At 35.6% G+C, this 16059-nt stretch overlaps 1 protein-coding gene and 1 long non-coding RNA gene across 2 annotated transcripts; both read left to right on the top strand.

The window, feature by feature from the left end:
- Positions 1–5728: 5728 nt before the first annotated feature.
- On the top strand, positions 5729–15992 carry LOC116159322 (sodium-dependent noradrenaline transporter-like; the record flags this gene model as incomplete). Its single annotated transcript, XM_031472279.1, has 15 exons — positions 5729–5807; positions 6014–6238; positions 6291–6422; positions 6472–6534; positions 6588–6783; positions 7500–7633; positions 7685–7824; positions 7889–7992; positions 8038–8162; positions 8214–8326; positions 8376–8516; positions 15136–15235; positions 15288–15388; positions 15436–15603; positions 15651–15992. Coding segments are annotated over 15 exons (1920 nt in total), but the record flags the coding sequence as incomplete, so codon positions are not given.
- On the top strand, positions 11584–12005 carry LOC116159333. The gene is made up of 3 exons (XR_004142962.1): positions 11584–11712; positions 11762–11800; positions 11897–12005. It is a non-coding gene; the product is annotated as an uncharacterized LOC116159333 (long non-coding RNA).
- Positions 15993–16059: the final 67 nt, after the last annotated feature.

The following is a 16059-nucleotide window of genomic DNA, read 5'->3' as shown; positions in this document are numbered from 1 at the left end:
CTATAATCACTGTCTTTGTACAACTGTTTTCGGCCGAAAACAGTTGTACAAAATCATCATTGTGACACCGAAATAGAAAAAATTAATTATAAAGATTAAGTTTTCACGAGTTTTTAGTCTAAGTAGCCATGGACTATGATAAAAGAAAAACATAGTCCATGGCTACTTGAGACTAAAAACTCGTGAAAACAGAATCTTTATAATTAATTTTTTCGCGTACAAGAAGAGGTAGAATAATCGTTTCACATGATTTAGATGCAGAATTTATATCTCTATAACTTTTATTTGAAGTATTTTTGCGTAAAAAGGAAACGTTTGCGCAAAGAAAAAGTAATTTCCCATGTTAAACGCCTATGTTCCACTTTTCGATTTACACCCTGTACAAAGAAAAGGTAACTAATATCTTCGTATAGCACGCTAATCTGAAGGATACAATGTAATCAAACTAACATGATTGAATCTTTGGAATAACAAAAGGATCGTACACAACATCGGGTCTCGGAAGGTATATTCTTCGTAGCGACACAAGTAGCAGAAGTAAAATCAAAAATATCGAAGCAAGAATGTCCAAAACGTTTCGTTAATATTTGCAGTTAGACAGGAACAATATTGAAATGTAAGTGGGTCGTGTAATGTGGGTAGAATCACGCAAACGAGATCTTTTGTAGTTCTCGGAAATTTCTTGACTGGACGTTTCATGATACAAGTGTCACAATAATTTAAAACGTGTCAAAAATAAAATAAAAACACCCTTTAATTTAGTATGTCCTACCCTTTAATAGATCAGAAACTACCAAAGAAGAAAAAAATGTAAACTAAAAAACTTCAAAACACATAATCGTCGGCTCTGCACCAGGCTCCCGTTACAAGTTCCCATCAGCATCATTTATACAACCAATTTTTTTACATACAGTATACAGGGTGGATTATTTGTAGTGCACCGCATTAGGATCTCGGAAAGCCTCATAGTTACATTGTCAGTTAAATGGGAACAAATTCTCTATTTCTGGGGGAATTGAATCATGCTATTGCTTTGTTTAGTCCATGGCCTACTACATATGGAAGACAAACCAAAATCAACTTTTTTCTTCTAAAGGTGCTGCCATCTTGTTATAATTAATGAAGTCGTTAATTGGATAATTTCTACGGGCACAAGTTTTACAATGAATGCCTTCATGATATTCTATTATCTAATACCTTTGTGATAAGGGAAGCGCTCTACAATTAGAAATTTGCGCGTTAGACAGTTCAAATTTTTCTGCGCGTACTTGTAATGGAAAGTTCACGGATCTCAGAAATGTACCTATTTATAACGTAAGTTTGTTAAACAGTTACCTAAAAACACCAACATGGTCCTTCCCTTAATCATACGTAGTTAGTACGTTCAATTTATAGCACAACAAATAATTAAAAGCTCAATACTCATACAAATGTATAAAAAAACCTCGACCTACCAACTGAGAATTTCTGGAATTTTATTTAATCAATAGGCCAAACTGGAAGAATTTCTTAATTATCAACTTCCCTTCAAAAGGATTTTCTTTTCAGACTTTTATAATTATTATCAGTTCTCTATAGGACATTTATACCGTGGACTAAGGTGTATTGTCTACTCTCCGTTCGAAAAATAATAAAGTTAAACTGCAGAAAACGTTAGACTTATTCAATTTTTATAATCAGGCTTGCTCGTAATATTCAGAAGGTTGTTACGATAAACAGATATTAACGTCATAATTTAATTACATTGAGTATTATGAATGTCCGAAAGTTTGTGATCTCAAGTGGAGGTAAAATAGAGTCTTGCGAATAACCTCCAAATTTATGGAGATTCATTTGCATTTCGAATTGAATTGGCCAAGAGTAAAATCTGAAATAAATTGCGTCTTCTGTGCGTTGTGCGTAATCTGCTTTTCTTTTCTGCGACGACGATTGAATAAAGACATGCAACTTTTCCATCATTAATTACGAAAATCGAACGATTATATCGCTTCCAGTCCTATGCCCTATATACTTATTAAGAATTACGCTGAGCTTCATCGGGCTTTTTGTTACTAGAAAAACAATACAAATTTTGTTCGGATTTGTATACTTCAACTTCAACGAATGTGGCATGTTACGTGAAGAAACCTGTATAGTTCGCTACCCTCTTAAATTCTGCGCAACGTTTCACTATAATTATGCCAATTAACAATTTATTGAGATCTAGCGAACCAATTATCTTCATTAAGTCAGGAATGCATGTACTACAATTATTCCCATTTGTAGCGTGACGGACTATCTTCAATTGACACCTGTTGAGCTGACCACATAAATCACTTGAAATATAAACATTTTTTGCAATTGTGTTCAATTATTGATGCGTAAGAAACAATGGCGCCTTCATTTTACTAAAACGGTAATAAGTTAATTTGTTGTTACGCATGACATCATTTCTCAATAAACGGAATAGTGGATATGACAAATTGAAAACAGAATCGTTTATATTGTGTAACTCAATTAACCTTATAATAACATCGCCGATTATTAGAAGTCATATTCTGCCACCTTCTTTAACTTTAATTTTTAACACTAGAAATGTTCATATTGTGGTATTTGACGGAAGTTTGAGAAGGCGCATTTTCTCTACTTCCCCATTCACAATTTAAATTTGCATTTGGCAAATATCCATCCGGCTTGCTCAAATTCAAGAGACTCAAAATTTACGGGGTTCAAAAATACATGTGAACTTTTTTAAAACAATTACAAACACATTAAATGTAAAACTAAACCCCAACTTTTCCCAACACCACCCAAAACAAATTTAATATACCTACAGGGTGAACATGAGAAGTATTTACATTTTTGATCGCCCCGGTTGATCAAAACAACGCAGCAGTATTATTAACAGATGACGTTCTGAACGAAGGTCCAATTCTATCAACCAAAAGAGCAAGTAAAGAATAGCCACATGCACATCTGCAATATCTTCGGCCAGTTATTGAAAATTTCTGAAAGATAGGAAAAATCTTAAAAAGACAGGCTGAAGAAAAAAAAAGAAAAAAAATGGAAAATCGGCATCTGCTAAAAGAAAAAAACTAATATTGACTTAAATTTTTTCAATGTGAGAGACTCGGTGGCGTCGATCACCTTCCAAAAATTCCTAAGAATTTATTACACAACTTTTGAAATAAATGTTGAGCACGAATAGAAAAATCTGACACGAAGACCATCCGGGTCGCACAAAGGGTTCGAAAAAAAAACAATTAATTGAATAAATTTAATAAAAATTTAAACAAGTGCATATTTTAAAACCGAAATAGCTTAGTAAATGGTTGCGTTATAAGGTAGTAGCGTGCTAAATTTATCGATGTTTTCATTCTTGTTAGATGATTAATAGGGATACTCCACCAATAGATATGGTTCGTTCAGACGATTCATTTTACCTTTGTGGGTACTTTCCCCCGACAAAGCGTTTTCGAGATAAAGTTTTTACAGCACCAATAGATATATTTTTCCAGACGTCGCAATCGCCCTTTGTGAATACCATCCTCCGACAATCTGTTATTCAGATATAAGGAATGATGTATATCCGATTGCGATAAGGAGTCGAGGAGGAGGCTATGGTTGGTCGAAATTCCTTCGTTGAGACTTTTCATTAAAGTACCATGAAGGATAAAACTAGCCCCCCCCCCCCAAATCTCTTCTTTTGATAAGGAGTCAAAACGTAGGGTGGTGGTTGGTAGAAAACAGTTTCTGTTGAGCCCTTTAATTGGAATACCAAGAAAGATAAAATTAATTTCTACTCCCTCCCTCTTCGCCGCGGCTACCTACTGACCTCAGAAATGAGTCTCGCAAGAAAGTTATAGTTTGTACAAATCACTTTATTTCGGTGAGACCTTTAATTAGAATACTATGAAGGGTAGAACGTGTGTATGCCCCCCCCCCCCCACCCGAACTAACCTTTTCTAAAAAGGGACAAACCGTTTTTAAAACTTTTAATAATAATAATAATAATATTTTAATAATATTTACTAGTTCACTTGACGATAACTTAAATCTTTCATTAAGATGGCTTAATCTTCTGCACACTCTATTTCGCAGCAGATGAACTGCGTCTTTTATACAATAACTACGGGCAGATTGCCACAGATTTTGCGTAAACAAATTTACACAATCTTTAATCAGCCGCGTACTCGCAACAGCCTCGCTTTTACGTTGATTGCAGGTTTTTAAGGGAATGCCACTTCCACTATCAACAAAAATTTCAAATAAATCGCCAGTTACAACGGGCTTGATAAACCCAACTTCGAAGGAACGCGTCCCCAGTTACGCCGACAAGAAACGTGCAATTCCACGATACGCCTTATCTCTTAACAGCGATAAGAACGCGTGCGTTAATTAAATTTCGTCCGATAAAAACTCCTTATCGCAAACGACCAGATCTCCCAACATTAAATGGCCGGTGGCGTAGTGCAGTTAAATCCAGGTTCGGGCATGGATATTTGTAAATGTATAGGGTTGGTTTGGTAGAGCAGCCTTGGTTGAAACCCCGCCCACTCAAAAATAAAGGCAAAATAAAATAAATATTCAAAACAGGCAATTTCATGTTTTACAATTGAATAGGTAAATCTAAATAAATAATTTACAAAAGCGTTAAAATTTAAACAAGAAAATATTACGCAATTATAAAATTATAAAACGGAAAATAGATTGAGATAACAAATTTAAATACATTAAACCAATTTTCTGCTTGTTCGTAAATAATTCCCTAGATGTACACTTAATGAATTGAAATATTGTCATATACAGGATTGCCCGTCATTATTTTTGGTGTTTAGACCGAAGTAATGTGTTCATGACGTTGTTGACACAATAGTATCAATCGGATATGCGTTTTTGCAAATTGAAAATTCTGTGTTCGCATACTCTAGTACAGTAGGAATAGGCTGGCGCTGCTTTGCCTCAAACCCGCCCCATAAACGGTCAGCTAGCTAGAATTGTAAAATCTAGAGGCTTGAGATCTTCCACAGCCGTTGATTGGTTTGGGGCATATAATCTACGGCACTTCTTCACAACTTACCATTAGTTGAGCGCCACCCAGTTTATTAAACTTATCTCTCCCTGTATAAAAACTAGGAAAATGTAAAGAAAGTAACAATTCGAATTGACTGGTGTATTCCAATTAATGTCATGTAAAATTATCTCCAAAAATAATTGTTTCCCCAAAAATATAAAAATGAGAGATTTTCAAAATTATTGATTAAAATGAACTCAAACTCTTAGCAAATCAAACGTCTAATTAAAATCTCCCTACCCCGACAATGATCGAATAAAGATTACTGAATCTCATAACGATTCTCAACAAATAAAATGATGTTCCGGGGTAACGGGGTAAAAATGTGCGGGATAATGCCAGGTACTTTCTTTTGTTTTCCATTTCAAGTAATGAGATATCGCCTTAGGAGTTTTAGGTGCAATTTGAGTTGCCTATCTTTACGTGTGTTAATGAAAAAAAACTAATATTCAATATTAGGAGTAATAAAAACACTTATTCCTATGAGACAAATGAAGGCGTCATCTCACTATCAATCTTATCGTTACACATACTATAATACCAAGTTTTGACCAAATTCAAGAACTATCGGCAAGTCATAGTAATAAGGGGTAGATACGTTGAAAAGTTTGCCAAAACAGTTTAACATTTTGGTTTCAGTTGAAAAGAATAAGAATAAATAAGTAATTATTTCCTATTGTTTCAGGGAGCACGAAGCACAAGCCACACACGAATGCTGCATCAACAGTGATAATTAGTTGCCCACTTAGAAAAAGTAAGCATCTCTGAATCGGAATAGGTACCTATCGAGTGACTGTATCAATTCTTGAATGTGATTATATGCATTGATGCCTACGTAGTTTATGTAGGCTTCGGATGCATGCACAAAGTTACATTTGAAATTTTCGTAAGATCACAAGTGGTTAACGACATGAGAAGCTGATTTCACAAAATCTAGTAAAACATCCATTTTTTTTATAGAAGACCTGCACGTTCAAATTGAAGAAGACGAAAAAGGATTCGAGTCCTTAATCCTTTCAACAACTTCCAGCCAAGCCGAGGGCGATCCCGATTCTTCATGCGAGGTTGAAGATCAACGCGAAACATGGGCTTCAAACGCCGATTTCCTATTATCAATAATTGGTTTTGCCGTAGACTTAGCGAACGTTTGGCGATTTCCGTACTTATGTTACAAAAACGGGGGAGGTAAGTTGGTGCTGGTGAATTATCAATGTATGTTTTCCTGTCGCAATTTCAGGGGCGTTTCTTATCCCGTACCTATTAATGTTAGTATTTGGAGCACTGCCATTATTCTATATGGAATTGGTTCTTGGCCAATTTAATAGATTAGGTCCTATAAGTGTTTGGAAGATATGCCCTCTTTTCAAAGGTATTGTGTTTCTTGTGTTGCCTGCACTAACCCACTATTTTGCTTTTAGGGGTAGGTTTCTGTGCCGTCCTAGTCGCATTTTTTGTATCCTTTTACTACAACGTTATAATAGGTAAAGATACTTCTGTGTCAGTTTGGGAAAGTAACCGTGTTTTTTATCAATAGCATGGTCGGTGTACTTCCTAGCGTCCAGTGTACGTTCGCAATTACCATGGTTGCATTGCAATAACACGTGGAACACGAAGCTCTGTTGGGAGTCTATGACTATCGACGATGGTTTCGAAAATATTACACGTACAGCACCGCATTTTAATAATTCCACGCCGACAAATCGTCATACACCGGCTTCTGAATTTTTTAGGTAAGTTGTCTAGGCACCGTGATGAATATCTCACGTGCTTTTCCATTAATCGCTATTGGTAAATTTGTAATTGGTAAAAACTGCGTACTTTAGATATTTTTACGTAAAAAAAATGTTGGACTACTGTTTTTGAGATTTGGCTCAAAGTTGATATTTTTTAATTGCAACACCCGGTATATTTTAACGTCAATTTTTGCTTGTTTTTTCTGATTAGATTTATGTATCACAGCCTATATTTTTTTGTATAATTAGATATTATATTATATCATATTTTTCAAAATTTTGAAATGACTGTCAGAAATTTTTATTGGTTGGTATCAGCTGTCTTAATTACCATGGATACAATAAACGATACAAAATCTCCATGAATCCATGGCGTATTATTTAAAAACAGTAAAAAACATAACGTTTACACGGCTAAAATTTTAAAAAATATGTAAGATGAAATCAGGACACAGTTTAAGAAACAATTGACGTTAAGATATACAGGGCGTTGCCTTTAAAAAACGTCACTGGGTCGTTGAATAGTGTCATGTCTTACTACACAATTTCTAAACGAAGCATGCGAAAGAAATAGATATGAGCTCTATGGTAATTGTTCACGTGAGCCACGAGCATCTTATGTATTATATAAGTAAGCCAAAGTATAGTAGTATATCCTATATTTTATATTCATTTTACTAATACCTAATGTTAAATAATCAAACACTTTTTAGTCGATCCGTGCTGGAAATGCAAACAAGCGAGGGTTTACACGATTTGGGTTATCCTAAGTGGGAGTTAGTCATTTGTCTATTCATAGTCTACACAACGCTGTACATTTCGTTATTCAAAGGAGTCAAATCGTCAGGTGAGCTTCAGGCTTCCATTACGTTTACGAAGTCTTGATGGAGTATTTCAGGGAAAGTCGTATGGGTGACAGCCACTATGCCGTATGTGGTATTAACACTATTATTAATAAGGGGACTCATGTTACCAGGATCTGGAAAGGGTATTTCGTATTATTTGCAGCCTAAATTATCCAAACTCAAAGAAACTCAGGTAGGTATCTCAGTGTCGTACGACATTCAATAGTAGATTTGATTTAAACCTCAGATCATTTCAGGTTTGGGTGGATGCCGCCGTTCAAATATTCTTTTCTGTCGGTGCCGGATTCGGTGTTCACTTATCGTACGCAAGCTACAATACCTTCCACAACAACTGCTATCGGTAAGTGAACTTGTTGCATAAAAGATACTCACCTGCAATTTTCAGCGACTGCCTGGTTACCAGTATAGTGAATTCGTTTACGAGTTTCTTTTCGGGATTCGTCATATTTACGTATCTAGGCTACATGTCTTACAAACAAGGTGTCGATATAGACGAAGTTGCAACTGACGGTAAAATTGCAGAGGAAAATCGCCGAATTTTATAACACCTCTTTTGTACAGGTCCCGGATTAGTTTTCCAAGTGTACCCCGAAGCAGTGGCGACACTACCCGGTTCGAATATTTGGTCGATGTTATTCTTCTTTATGCTAATCATGCTTGGACTGGATTCGGGGGTATGAAAACGCCACCTACAACGCACATGGTGTATTAATTTAATTTTAGATGGGAGGTCTTGAGTGCGTTATTACCGGCGTTATGGACGAATTTTCGGGTTTCTTTAAGGAAATTCGATTTTCAAGGGAAGCATTCACGCTCGGAGTAATTGTGGTGTCGTTTTGCGTTGCCTTGGTGAACCTAACGCCGGTAAGTATTATTCAAAAATTAAATTCCTTACCTTATTTAAAAATTAAAATGGATCGTGATTTAATTCTATTTTCATTCTTTTGACATTCTATGAATTTGCATTATCTTAATCTTGTTTTAAGAAATTTGATTCCTTTCGAAAATGAGGCGTACTAAATGTAGCTAAATTTCAATTTGAATTTCTAAATCGGCTCGGCTTAGCCAATTTTAGAATTACTATATAACATATACCTTAAGGAAAAACAGGTAAAATGAATGTAACAACACGATTGGGTTAGTAATTAACACATAGCTTCTTCTACAGTGTTTTTAGTAATGATTTCTGCACATTATTTTGTACATGAATCTTAAAATTAAACTGATATTTTATACCGTAACAATCGTAACAACATTAAAAAGTTCCTTCTTCAATCAAATAAATTTTTTTCTTTTACAATTTGATTTTTGAGATTGTTATAGCACAAAATTCACTCTGTTCTCTTCATGCTGTAATTGAGCAAAATGTAAAACGTGGCGGATACTTTTTTCATTTGCTCTGGTGTCTTTAAAATACCTTGCAAAATATTTATCAAGATGATACAAAATTGTATTAATACACCTAGGAACTTACCCATTATTGCATTGCTATTAACGCGCACCAAACCCGCCTGTCCAAACATTCTCGACGTACTTGGTTCTGAGGTCATACTTTGGAATTTCACTCGACGCGCAAAGCTAGCGAGTAGGAAAGCATTCGGAAAGAGAAAGATAATCTCTACGCGCGACGACTGCCTTAAAACAACTTGGCAAATTTTATTAATACACAGACTTACTACTAAGTAGATTAATTAAGCAGTAAACGAGGGAATTCTGCCCATTTCTTATCAATTATCAATTATTTTGTCATAATTAGATGTTATTTTGATAATCCGGTGAAGGATAATAATAACGGGCCATCAAAAATGAGTTGCTGTCGAGTCGCCTTTGGAAGTTCAAGTTAAGTACGATTTCTCATGTAAACAAACATTCCAAAGGTCACTCGACAGCAACTCATTTTCGATCGCATAGTACTTTCAACGTAATGAGGAAATCCCCACCAGTATCCTCCACTGTTTACTGCGCATCTAGTAGGCGGCGTATTCACTAGGAACCAGGCAAGCCGAGGCCGAACGAACATACCAAGTGTGGACTTGTTATCGAGGCGCGGCAAACAGAAATCTTGTTGTGCGATGCGCGATCCGATGCAGCTCGAACGCCATCCGATCCGAGTCGGTACATCAAAGAAAAATTCGATGTAGTGTGGACGGTTTTTGGTTTCAGTTGCCTCCCCTCGCGACCCTTGCGTTTTTTTTATTATTTGATTTGAGTTGGGACAATGATAAAACATTGTGTTTCATAAAAGAATATGAAAAAAGGTCTGTCCTATGGAAAAAACGTGACAAGTTGTATTACAACATCAATAACAAAAAGGATTGGAGGCAAATAGGTGATATTTTTGAAGAAGACGTCTTAACTTAAAAAAAGTTTGAGGGGTTCAAGGCGGAGGGAACAAACGCGTATGACAAAAAGCAGAGGAACGGGAAAAGGTAATAAGACAAACTGGTGTATGAATCACCAGTTGCTAAATATCTGAGTGTTATAGCCAACCTTTCTTTTGGGGTCACAGCTTTGCGAAATTTCGTGTCATTTCGAGAAATATCAGCACGAATTGATTCCAATACATATTTAAAGTCTGCAGGAGACATTCTGGTAAAGTTGCGAAAATGGCCATTTCCTTCTTCCACCATGCTGTTTAAAAATGGGTGACCTCTGGTGGTCAATCTATTTCGGTATAAGGATGTCATCCACCAGCGTTTCTTTTTCCTTTTCTTTTCCCAGCTATTACAATAAATGCTGCACGGGCCGCCATCAAACAGTCTCGGTCCGCCATTTCAACGGATTTACTGCCGCACAAGTGGATCGCTGCCTCGTTTGGTGTCTCGGCACGCCTCGTTCCTGTTCGTGCTCAGATGAATACGCACCTTGTGTTCCTGATAGAGATGCTCAAAGTACTTTGTTAGAAATACTCACAAAGAGCTAATTGTCTAGGGGTGTGATTTGTTTCTATTCTATCATCCAATTGTGAGGTTGGCTTGGGGTCCCGCCGAATTGAAACATCACTGTCGGAGGATACACTTGAGGCATTTTCCAAGTTCATTTTGTCCTTCACCTTTTGATAATAACCTAAAAACAATTACTAAAACAAGCAATTGAAAATTTACCTGATCTATACTTCAACACTATGGGACACTTGGAACATTGAGATATAATTGGGGCAGCATAATTATGAATTGCCTTTGTAATCTAATCTACATATAAGGTGCAATATAGTACCTACAGTAGAGTTCGAAACTAAAATGAGGCCTCAAATAAAATTAACTGAAAAATGTGAACAGTCCTTTTTTTAACCACTTAAATGTATTCCTTTAATGCTCGTTTGCACCGGTTTGGCTTAAGGGTTTCGTTTAACTAAGCCCGCTTAATATTTAAGATTTGTTTAAATTTAATACCTTTGCACCAGCATTCGCTTAATTAAGCGAAATAATTAATAAGTAAACTATTGACAACACTGCTAAATTGCTCTAAAGGATTGCTGCGATTTCTTTCTAATGTCTAACTGACTTTTGATAATATTATATTTCCCAATTCACATTTCGTTTTGCATTACTGCTACGAACCGTACTGTTATATAATTGTGAAAATTAATAGCTTACCTTAGTTTAAAGTGTTTTATTAAAACATTTAACATCGGTTTCGTGATGGAAAATCTTAAACGGAAGCGCAATCCCAACTTTACCCGGAACGAAAAATTATTAATATTACAACTAATTGAACAACGTAAGCATATTTTAGAATGTAAAAAGACCGATGCAGTTAAATGGCACGATAAGGACCAAGCGTGAACTCAAATAGCAGATGATTTTAATTCCCAAGCGCCTGCAAGTGTCAACAGAGACAAAGAGTGTTTAAAGAAATTTTTTGAAAACCACAAAAAAGAAACTCGAAAACGGGCAGCGGACATTCGCACAAATATAAGAAAGACGGGAGGCGGGCCTCATAAACCTGATGCAGACCAAGATCAATTATTCAATTTGACTATGTCCGTCATCAACAAAAAACGGTGTTTGGACTGCCAAACTCGTTTGATGACGACAAGATTGATGAAAACGTGCAACAGGTAATTTAATTCTAATTTTTGTCAATAACGGATTTTGTAATTTTTTAAGGAAACTGATGAAATTCTAAGCCTGGAAGTTATGGATGAGGTAAACATAAGTTTTTACACGTAATACATAGTTTATTCAGTTGTCCCTCATGTTAAGTTCTTTTACTTGAAATGCATTATTTTAAATTTTTTGTAGGATAATAATGATAGTACTACCGTGCCAGATGTTCAAGATCCCGATTGGGGCCATTTCAAAGTTGATTTATTGGCAACGCCTGTGAATCAAAAATTAAAAAGGAAACCAGTAAATAATGAAATTAAAAAAAAGGAATCCGTTGGTACATCTGGTGTGGCTGAAAATAGTGATAAATGGACGAGTCGCAGACGCCCTACCTTAAGCGCTACAGCAAATTTGACAAGGAAATATGAAGATCTGGCTCATAATAAGAACGAAGTTAGTCGATTACAATTTGAACTTTTAAAAAAAGAAATAGAACTACAAAATATTCGAATTCAAAATGAAAAGGAGAGGTCATTGCGTGATGAGGAACTATTCAAACTGCAAAATGCAAAAAGAGAATCTTTTACTGGACATAAAAACAAAAAAGCTACAGTTAAATAAGTTGGAAGGGTCTATTTAAGAAGCAAAGTGTCTACTTATCTGCGAAATTGTTAAAGACAGTAAATACATGGTTTATTGATTTGATATAAATATTATTTTCATTTAAGTATAGTAAAGTTAATAACATCACAATCTAGAAAAATAATCATCTATAAATGCTCTTCGTAAGAGGTTTCCTGCTCCTATAGGCTCTGGTTCATTGTTTCTGTTTTGTATATCTGATATTTGCCCATCTTGAATCAGTTGGTCTAACACGTGTACATCTACTTCATCTGGTACAGGTGGTGGCTCTCTGTCACCCATTTCCATTGCCATGTTATGCAAAATAGAAGTTGCAACTATTACCGTTGTGATTGTTGTTAATTTTAAACGACATCCATATGCCAAAATCGGAAACCTTCTCTTAAGAACGCCAAAGCAACGTTCTATGGCATTCCGAGTCCGAATGTGACTTTCGTTGTAGAGGTTTTCCGCGGCTGTAGCTGGACGCATCAATGGTGTAAATAAATATTGTTTATTTGGATATCCGCTATCTCCTATTAAAAAATCTAATAAACATAAAGCTACGGAACACACTGGGTTCTTGCCTAGTAATAAACAATTCTCAAATTCATTGTTTACGAATCTGTTACGAATGTGACTATTATTAAAAATGGTCGAGTCGTGTGCAGACCCCGGCCACCTCGCTACAACATTCATAATTTTTAAATTGGCGTTGCAAATCATTTGGCAGTTAATCGGTTTCTAAATATTTCTGGATCTTCACCACCTAAAATTCCTCGAATGGTAAATAGCAATAAACTGAAAGGTATAGACATTTACCAGGAGAAGAGATTTTCACGTGGGTGCAATCTATAGTGCCGATCGCACGAGGGAAAGAAGACACATTGAAAAAATGTCACTGAATTTTTCTTCTGTCTTCTTCCCTATCTGGAAATCCTATAAACTGATTATAATGGCATGCAATTGCTTCCGCAACTCTAACAATAATTCGAGAGACGGTTGACAAGTGCATGCCCCCAAAATCAGCAATTGATTGCAGGTGTCCTCCTGTAGAAAATAGTCTGAGGCAAACCAGAAGCTGATTAACAGGAGTCACACAGTTATTGCTGAAAATTTTAAAACAATAGTGATATTTCGTTCTATATAAATTTGTTCTTTTTTTCTGCATACTGACCTATCATTTGGAAACTCCAAACGATCCTCTATCAAATGCAACACACGTAGCACACACTCCCTAGATAGCCGAAAACGTCTACGAAAGGCCGCTTCGTCTAACGTGTCAAAATATTTTGTTCTAAATATTATAAATTTGCCTTGGAAGACCGAATTGTATAAATTCCAGAACTTCTAATTCGTCATCCTCGTCCTCTAATAAGAATAGTTCCATCGTAGAATATTAAAATGATGAAAATTACCGACACACTTTATATTTTTTGACATATGTCAATGTACAGGTTTAGTTAAGCGGTAATAAATTTTCCCCTTAAAATTTGTAAAACTAAGTGACACTTAAATGACGCTTAAATTTTAAGTCAAATCGGTGCAAACGGGCATTTAATATTTACAAAACAATTATGATTTTACATAGGTATATAAATGCAAAAGTTGGGAGCAAACAAAAGTATTATCATCAAATGGTAAAATGACACTCGTACATACAAGATATGTGCACATAAGATGCCCATCTTTCTCCTTAAAAATATCTTCAAATATGTACTACTTAAAAAATTCACATATCTCGCAATTCTTGCAACTATCGAAAGGTAACAAACACACTATTACTTAATATAATGACAAGATTATTACCTTAAAAAATAAGAATGAATATGAAATACAAAAATTCACAGATTTCGCAATTTATACAACTATCGGCGAGAATGGAAATAATAACAGTATAACGCCACAATATGCAAAACAAAAATACGTCTTATTCATTGGGTCGACCTTCTGAACAATAAATGTGTAAACAAATATAGCAAACGAGCTTCTGAGTATGGCTATAGCATGCCCAAAACCAAATGGCGTTTGATTTGCTTTTATTCCAAGTGCCTATGTATCAAATTTCATTTAAATGCTTTCGTAAATAAGAAAATTGGCACTGAGCATGCTCAAATCAAATTTTGAAACTGTGGCTGTCGCATATCAAATTTGCTCTGACTTCACCACCCAAGCCTTTTAACATTCGAGAGTTTCATATAAACGTTACATAGGTACAAACTTCGAAACTAAGTTTCGTATGAGTGTTTTCAACACTAAAAACACAGTAGCATTTGTAACGATGCACCTCTTAAAATGCAACTTAGTATAAATTATTTCAGTTTCTTGAATGTCGTTACTTAATTTAGTTTGTCCCTTGTTAAGGTGTAAAGATAATTTTCAAATGCAAAACAATTAATTTTCTAAGGAACCCAAATGTTTGGTTTCAAGGGCCAAATGAATCAGCTGATGCACATTAAACACAGCAATATCTTTACGATACAAATTTACCGTGTCTTTCACAAAGACCCGCAATAATTCATTAGCATACCGATTATAGTTTGGGTAAAATTTCGTTTACAAAATCAAGAAAAATTTCTTTACTGTAAACTAAAATGGAATTTGAAAATTGTTCCAGTGGATTCCCGAGGTTGAAGTAATGTAGGACTGTCTAAATCACAAAAACGAATTTTTTTCTGCTTGCGCAAACGATTCGGGGACATACTGTATATGTTTAATTAGTGATTCTGTACACATCTCAAATCCTTACTTCTGTTGCTGTTGCAGCTTTGTTTTAAAAAATTGTGTTGATATATATCGTCATTTACTTTTAGGGCGGAATCTACATGTTTCATCTGTTCGACACTTACGCTGCGGGACTCTCGCTGTTAACTTCGGCCCTATTCGAAGCTATTGCTGTGTCCTGGTTCTACGGTAAGAGTTCACCAACCGAACTGTAACGGTTCTCTAACATTCTTAATCGTAGGCCTCAACAAGTTCACCCAAGACGTTGACGCGATGCTGGGTATTAAACCGGGACTGTACTGGAGGATCTGTTGGAAATTTGTCAGCCCATCGTTCCTCATTGTGAGCAATTTATTTCATTGTAAGCCAAATCTAAGTGCCGTTTCTAGGGAGTTATATTATTTGGACTTATCTTTCCCGTTCCGCTCAAGTACGAAGATTACGACTACCCCATCTGGGCGGAATCGATTGGTTGGTGTTTGGCACTTGCTTCGATATTAATGATACCGTTAAATGCCATATGGCAGTTACTTAAAGCTCCGGGAACCTTCAAAGAGGTAAACTTGTGATATTTACGCTTTTAGGTAATTGTGTGCGGTTACAGAAACTGGCGATATGTATCACCCCAGTGGACGAACACGAGTACCTTCGGGAGACGAAGCTTGTTAGTAGATTTAAGGCAAGACATTGGCTTTACGTGTAAGCTTTTACTGCAATACTTGTCGATTGTTTAACAATAAGGTACACATTTTGTGCCGCCGACTGACAATAGCCGCACTATGCACGTGGGAATATTTCTATAAAATGGAGATAGTATCCTTGTAGGATATTTTTACTAACTAGCTACGTAGTAAATGTGCAAAACTATAGGTACTTAATTATAAGGGCTGTTTCCTAAGTTGTTAGTCTGAGTCCCTTACGCAATCTAATCAGGCACTCTGATTAATATAAAACAGATAGGTTATATATATATATATATATATATATATATATATATATATATATATATACCT

Source organism: Photinus pyralis, unplaced genomic scaffold (genome assembly GCF_008802855.1).
Source record: "Photinus pyralis isolate 1611_PpyrPB1 unplaced genomic scaffold, Ppyr1.3 Ppyr1.4_LG1, whole genome shotgun sequence".
Classification (NCBI taxonomy): domain Eukaryota; kingdom Metazoa; phylum Arthropoda; class Insecta; order Coleoptera; family Lampyridae; genus Photinus; species Photinus pyralis.
The sequence above is the reverse complement of the archived record's forward strand: the minus strand, read 5'-3'. Positions and strand labels throughout refer to the sequence as shown.